This window comes from Electrona antarctica (assembly GCF_951216825.1).
Source record: "Electrona antarctica genome assembly, chromosome: 3".
Lineage (NCBI taxonomy): Eukaryota > Metazoa > Chordata > Actinopteri > Myctophiformes > Myctophidae > Electrona > Electrona antarctica.
In genome coordinates, this window is record NC_136808.1 from 61,372,350 (window position 1) to 61,383,105 (window position 10,756).

The window sequence follows — 10,756 nt, forward strand, 5'->3', positions numbered from 1 at the left end:
CTGCACATGCACGTGCAAATCTTTGAGTGCGCGTATTGCGCGCGCAACATTTTGGCTGTTTTGGGGCATTTTGGGGCGTTTTTTCTGCCGTTATATTGGCCTATTCCCGGCTGCCTATCCCGCCCCAGAGTGACAGTCAGGCAGTAACAAACACATTATTTGTATTTGACCCAATGACCCACATAGTAAGCAAATGGATAAGAGAATCCGCCAGTGCCAGTGTATTTCAGTGTATTTCAGTGTGTTTCAGTGTATTTCAGTGTGTTTCAGTGTATTTCAGTGTGTTTCAGTGTGTTTCAGTGTATTTCAGTGTGTTTCAGTGTATTTCAGTGTTTTTACCTTTTTTTTTGTCAAGCCACCTGACATGCTATGCATGCAGAATGACAACAGAGCAATGCTGGATGGCCGACGTACGGCTTTTATTACAACGGAATCAACTGTCACCTAAACTCACACAGCCCAGTGGGCCCACACACCTTGTCCTAGACTCAGATTTAAATTTTAACAGTCATATAAAAACTGTAATTTCATCTGCCTATTATCACCTTAAAAATATTGCAAGAGTGCTGACGAAAACTAGGAAATATGATCATATTACACCTGTTCTAAAATCCTTACATTGGCTACCAGTATCCTTGAGAATTGATTTTAAAATGTTGTTACTGGTCTATAAATCTGTTTGTGGCTCTGGGCCCAGCTACATGTCAGACATGTTACTGGTCTATAAATCTGTTTGTGGCTCTGGGCCCAGCTACATGTCAGACATGTTACTGGTCTATAAATCTGTTTGTGGCTCTGGGCCCAGCTACATGTCAGACATGCTGAAGCCATATGAACCATGTAGAACCATTAGGTCATCTGGTTCTGGGCCCAGCTACATGTCAGACATGCTGAAGCCATATGAACCATGTAGAACCATTAGGTCATCTGGTTCTGGGCCCAGCTACATGTCAGACATGCTGAAGCCATATGAACCATGTAGAACCATTAGGTCATCTGGTTCTGGGCCCAGCTACATGTCAGACATGCTGAAGCCATATGAGCCATCTAGAACACTTAGGTCATCTGGGGCTGGCCTACTAATTGTTCATCCCATAGCTGGGGCTGGCCTACTAATTGTTCATCCCATAGTTGGAACAAAACATGGGAAAGCAGCATTTAACTATTATGCACCACAAACCTGGAATAATATTCCAGGTTACATTAGGAAATCCCCAACCATCGCTGTTTTTAAGTCTAATTTAAAAACGTACTTATTTAACATTGCCTATCCTAACAGCTAGGTCTTGCCTGGGCTTTTAATCAAAGTATTTGTTTTTTAATCAAAGAGTATTTGTTCTAATTTATATACCAATTATGTAATGTTATTTTACAGTATTTAATTGTCTATTGTAATCTTTGTTTATTTGTTAAGTGCACTGTTGTTGCACTCTGTATTTGTTTTTATTTCTGTAAAGCACTTTGAATTGCCTCGTGTATGAAAGGTGCTATATAAATAAAATTGCCTTGCCTTGCCTTGCCTTGAACAACAGCCAATCTAGTGCATTGTTGCTGCTTTACACACAATTGCATTTTTCAGCTGCCTTCTCACCAACAATAAAACACTAATCTTTTTAGACACCAATTATTTAATTCGGGTTAGCAGGGACATTTTCTGTGGGCATGTGCCCAAAGTGCCCATATGGTAGATTCGGCCCTTAAAAAAACCTCAAATCTGAAAAGACCCTTTTTTTCCACCATGAGAGCAGCAGAGAGCCAAACAAAAAGATTTCAATGCTATACAGTATGGCAGTCACATGATAGGGGAGAAATGCACCTATAGCACTAGCCCTGACAGCAGAGAGCCAGGAGCCCATGCCAAGGCCGCACCACACACCGACCGCTATAGTCTTCAATGAATTGGCTTAAACACGTGCTTCATCCAAACCAATCTACAACAACATATCACTAGACCGACTGGGAAACTGGCACAGTACTAAGATGATTAGAGCCGTGCTTAAAGGACAGGGACTTGTGTCAATGTAATTACACGTCTGAGAGGACAAACATGACATGCAGAGTTCCGCAAGGCTCCATGCTGGGACCTCTTCTGTTCTGCATCTACATGCTCCCACTGGCTCAGATTATGGAAAACAACACAATGTGTTCCATAATTATGCAGATGACACACATATTTACATAACCATTTTCACCAGGGGGACTGAGGTCAAATGCAAGCACTGCAAAAGCACTTAACAATGGAATGGTTGGATGTGCCAGAATCCAGGACGGTCGGGCAATTCTTCCGATACAATGTGGGACGGACACACGCCCACGCGCAGAGGTTCTGCACGTTTATTTATAGAAGGATACATTTTTAATCATAAGGAAATCAAAAATAAACAATCCATGTGTTTATTAAAATAAATGCTCCACACAGTTCTGTGTCCCTATTGTGCGCCCTTGCATGCATGGTTTTCAACCATCAGATTTAATCTTCTCTTATTTGAATGAATTAGTGCGTTGCTCCAAGGCATAGCCTCCACCTACTATAAGACTAAGTTCTGTGGCCTGTTTTCTCATTAGAAAATCCTACAGCTATTATTTCCAATCGCACAGGCTGCAAGGAATCAGCCGGTGTAATTTATTCAACCTTTGCCCATGCACATAACTCTACTGTATCAATAGAAGTCCCTCTGGGGATTTTAACTAAACAATATGGGCTGTGAAAATGATAAACACCATTTATATCAGTGACAGGGATAGGGATGCATAGGACTCATATGTGGCTAATGAGTTTTAGTATACTGTAAATCATATACACTTCAATGAGTCAGACGATGCTGGAAATTAGTTCTGATTCTAAATATGCCTGTCAGATTTCTACTCCACTATAGCATAGGCCTACCGTGTTGTAACATATTGAAATACACATTTAAGTTGCAATAAATAAAATCAGACATACTATGCCTTGCTGAAATGCTCAATATGAATCAATGAATATACAATATCATACAAATAACATCATGACAGAAAAGCATGCTCTCCTTTTGTTTACATCTTGGATTTAGGGAGCCGTTATTGCTAAGATGAACTAACCAGCAAGCAAATTAATTGAATTTGAATTTGCAGTATAGGTATGAATAATTCATCAGCGTGCATGGATGATGCTGCTATGATTTACTACTTATACAGGACATTAACTCATTTGGTGCCTATATAGATCGCCTTTTGATATCAATTGATTACGGTTCACAACACAACATTCTACTGGCTTATGCTGTCTATGGGGACGCAGTTTTTAAGAATCGTAATATCTCGGATTCTTCTTTTTGGCTCAAGACAAGTTAGATTTGTGGCTCATTTCTCGAAATCATAGATCCTCGGGTACAAAATGTATGTTTTGGGTGAATTAAATTACATTTGCCGGACCCGATAAGGCGATAATTCACTTCCTGATTCTCCGTTTCTGAGTGAAACGGCTTTCAAACGTACAGTCTCGCCCTATTAAAAGACAGAGTTAATGAGTTAATATAAAGCTACTGTATGCCTTTGTGAAACCTTGCATTATGCTGCAGGAGTAGTAGCCAAGTCAAGAAGTGACTACAGCTTTTTTTAAAGTTAAAGTAGACAATTGAACTAAATAGTAGTACTAATATAAGCCTTATGATGTTAAAATGTGTCTCTAGATCTTACCTCCTGCTGTAAGTCTTTGATGGTTTGGGTCTTTTTCTCCATCTCCATCTTGAGAAATTTGATCTGAAGGAAGAAAAAAAAGACAACAACCCTATTAATTATATCTTGATAAATTGTAATATAATAATAGAAGTCATATTCAATATGAATTTAGCTAAAACATTATGTTCCTATACCAGCCGCAGTCTCAACCAAGGAATTTACTTACATTGTGCCGGACTGTAAAGTTACAATCAATTACTGTTTACATGCTACACACTAAGGCCCTCATTTATCAATGGAATAAGAAAGTAAATAGTAAATTCTGCCTTAAATTTGAGCGTGGGTTTTGGCACCTATGTCGGCACTGCATTTATGAAGTGATTGTAAACAGCTGATCCTGGCGTAAATTTGGTCGCAGCTTTGATAAATGTTGTCAAAAAAATGTGTGAAATCCTCAATAAATGCTCCATGCTCCCGCGTGAGCCGTGAGCTTGTAGATCTGATATTTTCCGAAAGTGCCCTCTTACGGGATTTTAGCCCCTGCCCCTCTAACAATCTCTGCACGTCCCTGGGGGGCGGGGACGTCTCTGTCTTGTTTTGATGAATTGAACATGGTGGACCCTCTTGTAAACAAGTGTAATGCTTAATTGGGTCGTCCACTCACAGTTAATACAGTTGTATTGAGTTTGTGCTTGAAATGTACTGTAATTCTGCAAACTGTTAATACATATTTCAATCAATCAATCAATCAATCGGTCTCAGTCAGATGGACCCCTCATATTTACAGCATAACAGAGATCAGATAATATCAACAAAAAACCTTTTTGTACGATGAAGTATAGCATATTAATTTATGAACTAAAAAGTTGAAATATGCAGATTTCTGACCGACGGCAACGATTCCCGTTCTATGGGGCCACCCAGGTGCAATGAAGACATCCCATCTCTGTTGTTTTGTTTTGTTCTTGTGGAACATTTTGGTTGAAACATCAAACCTTCAAGTTGAAAACATGAACCAAAGCAAAAGAGTTTGAATCAGATTCACTGCCTCAGACTATCTGGGCCTTTCATCCTGCACTGTAGATAGAAGATTATATGTTCTTTAAACTTGTCACTCGGTAGAGAAATAAACACTATCTCCCACATCATAAATGTCAAACCTACGGCGGAACACTGTACAAGGCTGCATCTTTTTTTCACATTATGAAAATGGCGGAGGAGGCCACTTGCAATATGACTGTATCACTGTTTATCTGACAGTGTAACAGAGATATAAATGTTCATCTTAATGTCAATGTGGGCGTTAAGCTTCAGGAGAGTGAGGAAGACAACGTTATTACAGTGGTGGCAATTGGTCTACCACAATGTATAAAGTAAAATGCCTACTTTCAAAATCTTTCTTGTGTCAAAGTACAAAAGTATTCTACACTATTTTAATGTACCTATCTATAGTCTAGGCCAGGGGTTCTCAACCTGGGGGTCGCGACCCCTCAGGGGGTCCCGAAATTATTTGGGGGTCAAATAATACAGTAATAATAATTAATAATTAAAAAAGGAGAAAAAAAGGATATATATATATATATATATATATATATATATATATATATATATATAAATATATAAATAAATAATAAATATATATATTTATTTATTTTTTTCAGTATTTATCTATTATGATGTATTTTCTCTATTTTTAAGGATATTGTAGCGGGACATGGCCAAAGCATTTTTGGGGGTCCCCAGTCCAAAACGTTGAGAACCCCTGGTCTAGGCACTTGATTGAGCACTTATTTATACTTATATTTGCTGTGTAAATGTAACAGGCTGAAGTTTAGCCATGTGACGCTCGTGAAGTACGAACCATGGCTATGATGTTCCTGTCAAAACAAAATGTATTAACCGCTATATGGACCAAAGGGTTTGTATGCATCATCATTCACAATACAGGTTGTATAGAGAGTATGCGCATGCTTAAAGTGAATGGCACATCGAGTGGCAAATCGAGTGGCAACAGGCAAAGTGAGTTTAACATTGTTTAATGTTGTTTAATGCAATCAGATAAGACTTTTCTGTGTGGATGTATGGGCTGTCAAGGCCAGAAAGTAGTTTTTTGCCACTCAGTAGGCGTTCCTGCATAACTTTGATGATGATGTCACGCGCATACCCTCTATTGGCTTCCTCATAGCAGTGTTGTTTTTGGCAGCAAATTTCTATTTTAGTTTTAGTCTCTTGAATAGTTTTCATTTAGTTTTAGTCACATTTTAGTCACCCGGAATGTTTTAGTGTTAGTCTAGTTTTAGTCGACTAAATATCATATGATTTTAGTCGACTAAATCTACAGGTGATTTAGTCGACTAAAATGTGTTTTGGCGGGCCTTGATGGCGTCGTAATGGCTGATTTTATACTTGCTGAAAATAACCGATCTACAAGGCTATTTTCAGCATGCAAACAAAGTATAAAATGACTTATACTGGATCTCTTGTCCACTAGTCCCTTCCTAACATTTTAGTCTAGTTTTTATTTGTTGACACAATCGACAGTATATTTAGTCTTAGTTTTAGTCATCATAGCTTAGTTATCATTTAGTTTTCATCAGTGAAAAAAGGTAGTCGACGAACATTTTTCGTCTTAGTCTTAGTCGACGAAAACAACTACCTCACAGACTGACAAAAGAATAGAGGGTATGCGCATGCATGAAGTGAATGGCAGATTAAATTAATGGTGTTTAAAGTAATTTAATGCACTTTTCTGTTTGGATGTATGGGCCATAGATATATATAAACTCTAGATAGCTCACCCGCGCTGTTGGCCAATGGAGAGCGACGTCGTTACGTGGCGGCCATCTTACCTCGGGCCACATAACATTGTGTCTATGGGGCATGTACTCTTAAATGACCATAACTTGCTAAATTTTCAACTGATTTTCAAACGGTTTGGTTTGTTATAAACGTCAGCGACTTCCGCATACTTATATGCTTTTATACGACGTTCATATAAAAAAAGAAAATTAAGCAGATAAGCGTCCTGAATCATAGCCACGTTGACAACGTTTGTAATAAACCAACCCGTTTGTAAATCCGTCAAGATTTGAGCGAGTTATGACTGTTTCTGTTTGAGCTGCCATTGAACATACTGTACTGTAGCCCCGAAGTAAGATGGCTGCCGGGTGAACGACGTCAGAAACTCCGCCTTGAGCCATCTAGAGTTTATATATATCTATGGTATGGGCTGTCAAGGCCAGAAAGTAGTTTTTTGCCACTCAGTAGGCATTCCCGCATAACTTCCGGGTATGATGATGATGTCACGTGCATACCCTCTATAACTGGCCATAAACAGAAATAATATAACACACATTTGTTTAAAACCATAACAAAAATACGTGACACCAAATAGTTCTGTAGGTTATACTGCATATATACATATATTCTATAAATAGCATATTACTATTACACTTGGGCAGATTATTACAATAACCCTGCAGTAAAATTAACAAATCAAAGCACACTGATACATACCTGACAACCTTAGACCATATCAGTGACATGGACTCAACCTTAGACCATATCAGTGACATGGACTCAACCTTAGACCATATCAGTGACATGGACTCAACCTTAGACCATATCAGTGACATGGACTCAACCTTAGACCATATCAGTGACATGGACTCAACCTTAGACCATATCAGTGACATGGACTCAACCTTAGACCATATCAGTGACATGGACTCAACCTTAGACCATATCAGTGACATGGACTCAACCTTAGACCATATCAGTGACATGGACTCAACCTTAGACCATATCAGTGACATGGACTCAACCTTAGACCATATCAGTGACATGGACTCAACCTTAGACCATATCAGTGACATGGACTCAACCTTAGACCATATCAGTGACATGGACTCAACCTTAGACCATATCAGTGACATGGACTCAACCTTAGACCATATCAGTGACATGGACTCAACCTTAGACCATATCAGTGACATGGACTCAACCTTAGACCATATCAGTGACATGGACTCAACCTTAGACCATATCAGTGACATGGACTCAACCTTAGACCATATCAGTGACATGGACTCAACCTTAGACCATATCAGTGACATGGACTCAACCTTAGACCATATCAGTGACATGGACTCAACCTTAGACCATATCAGTGACCTGGACTCAACCTTAGACCATATCAGTGACATGGACTCAGTCATTCATTCATTGAAGTGTTCAACATATACTGTACAATCCATCAGCTAATTTATTTTAAAAAAAACGGATTTCCTGTGGAAACAAGAGGTGTGTGTGTGTGTGTGTGTGTGTGTGTGTGTGTGTGTGTGTGTGTATATATATATATATATATATATATATATATATTTATTTGTTGAGACAAATGTTCAATTATCCCCCTCGTTCAGCTCTGTATGTGAAGTTGTGTCATTGAAATGCATGTATTTACCACGATGGCACTTGATGTGTGGACATGAAGCTGTAGCCACAAGGCCACATACAGTATGCATTAATGCATGAATACTGAGCCGCTTCTGAACTCGCCAAATAGCGCGCTGAGCGTTCCCTACGTTCCCTGTGGAGCATGCCGTAGATAGAGCTATAATGTGGAGCATGCCGTAGATAGAGCTATAATGTGGAGCATGCCGTAGATAGAGCTATAATGTGGAGCATGCCGTAGATAGAGCTATAATGTGGAGCATGCCGTAGATAGAGCTATAATGTGGAGCATGCCGTAGATAGAGCTATAATGTGGAGCATGCCGTAGATAGAGCTATAATGTGGAGCATGCCGTAGATAGAGCTATAATGTGGAGCATGCCGTAGATAGAGCTATAATGTGGAGCATGCCGTAGATAGAGCTATAATGTGGAGCATGCCGTAGATAGAGCTATAATGTGGAGCATGCCGTAGATAGAGCTATAGGGCTGTATTTTGCGTGTCTTAAGTACCAGGTCTTATTACTTAACTTAAGACCTGGAGGCGTGATCAATGCCATTTGGCTATTCTGAGTGGCCAAAGAGCATTGACCACGCCTCCAGGTCTTAAGTTAAGTAATAAGACCTGGTACTTAAGACACGCAAAATACAGCCCATAAATGTGGAGCATGCCGTAGATAGCGCTATAATGTGGAGCATGCCGTAGATAGAGCTATAATGTGGAGCATGCCGTAGATAGAGCTATAATGTGGAGCATGCCGTAGATAGAGCTATAATGTGGAGCATGCCGTAGATAGAGCTATAATGTGGAGCATGCCGTAGATAGAGCTATAGGGCTGTATTTTGCGTGTCTTAAGTACCAGGTCTTATTACTTAACTTAAGACCTGGAGGCGTGATCAATGCCATTTGGCTATTCTGAGTGGCCAAAGAGCATTGACCACGCCTCCAGGTCTTAAGTTAAGTAATAAGACCTGGTACTTAAGACACGCAAAATACAGCCCATAAATGTGGAGCATGCCGTAGATAGCGCTATAATGTGGAGCATGCCGTAGATAGAGCTATAATGTGGAGCATGCCGTAGATAGAGCTATAATGTGGAGCATGCCGTAGATAGAGCTATAATGTGGAGCATGCCGTAGATAGAGCTATAATGTGGAGCATGCCGTAGATAGAGCTATAATGTGGAGCATGCAGGCCCAATGTCAAATTGACCACGTTGATGACGGTGACGCAACACAATGCAAGCCACTTTGTGGAGATTCGGCGTAATCCTGCAAAGTACTAGTAACTAAAGCTGGCAAATAATTGTAATGGAGTCAAGCATATTATTTGCCTCTGGGATGCAGCAGGAGTAGAGTAGTAGTAGTATAGTATAAACTCAAGTAAAGTAACACTTACCTAAATCATAGGTATGTCATTTAATATTGTACATTACTGAGTAAAGGTAGGCTACTTTCCACCAGCGAGTAAGAGGTGTGGATTGGATATCAATCATCCTGCAGTAGGTCAGCAGTTATTTTTTGATTAACATATATTGAGTAATCTCAAATGTATTCTCCTCCTGGGTGCCTGCAGGGTGCTTAATTATGCTGCACTTGATGTGCTGATGATGCATTTGTTGTGGGAACAAGAGACTGTCTGAGGAGAGAGAGGACAGACTAGTGCATAATATAGGCTACACATCTCCCACAGGAACACAGACACACTGGCTTCTGAGGAGAGAGAGGACATACTAGTGCATAATATAGGCTACACATCTCCCATAGGAACACAGACACACTGGCTTCTCTGGAATGCTACTATTCCTAACTGTATGACAGGGTTGTTTTTTGGGCAGCACATTTTGATTTTAGTTTTAGTCGTAGTCTCTTGAATAGTTTTCATTTAGTTTCAGTCACATTGTAGTCACCTGGATTGTTTTAGTGTTAATATATATAAATATCATAAGATTTTAGTCGACTAAATCTACAGTTGATTTAGTCGACTGAAATGCCTTTGTAGCGAGTGACAAAACAGATCCACGGAACGCAGCGATTCAGGCTGGAACCCAGGATAACTATCCCCGTAACTGTAACACACAACCTTGAATGGTGTAACATGGACGGACCACATCCAGGGCTGGACTGGGAAAGATTTGGCCCGGTCATTTTCACGCGAATTTGGCCCAGACCGACCCACCACAACCAGCGCACAGATAGCAGAAACTCTACCACCCGCTCCGTCGAGGCACACACAACAACAAACAAGCCCTAATACCACCACTTTTACAGAACAACATAAATGATACAAACCAACAGACAACTACACAACCCTTTGTTGCTCTCACAAGAATGCTGGCAAAAGATTCAAGATAGAAGAGGGTTTGTTTGTCACTCACTTTGACTGCCTGTTTTTTTTTTAATCATATCATAACTTGAGCGGCCCCCTACGGTCGTGGCCCACCGGTAATATGACCGGTACGTCCCGTGGCCAGTCCACCCCTGACCACATCAGAAATGGTCCTGTACGTGGGACCTATACCACCGTCAGAGAGAGAAGGATGAGGATGCGGCCCGCAATTCAGCCACTGCCCGAACATTACGAGTATAGGAGCTTGCTCTGTCCCTTAATGGTATTTTGGTCCAGCGTCACCCGCTATCTATTTTGCC

General features: G+C 40.2%; 1 protein-coding gene across 1 annotated transcript in view; it reads right to left on the reverse strand.

Annotated features, from left to right (window-relative positions):
• LOC306919903 (leucine zipper protein 2-like) overlaps window positions 1-10,756 on the reverse strand; it is a 168,440-nt gene that overhangs the window by 40,938 nt on the left and 116,746 nt on the right. Inside the window, exon 5 of the mRNA XM_079496457.1 lies at window positions 3,676-3,738. Coding sequence (XP_079352583.1) covers window positions 3,676-3,738 — 63 coding nt within the window. The remainder of the gene's footprint in view (window positions 1-3,675; window positions 3,739-10,756) is intronic.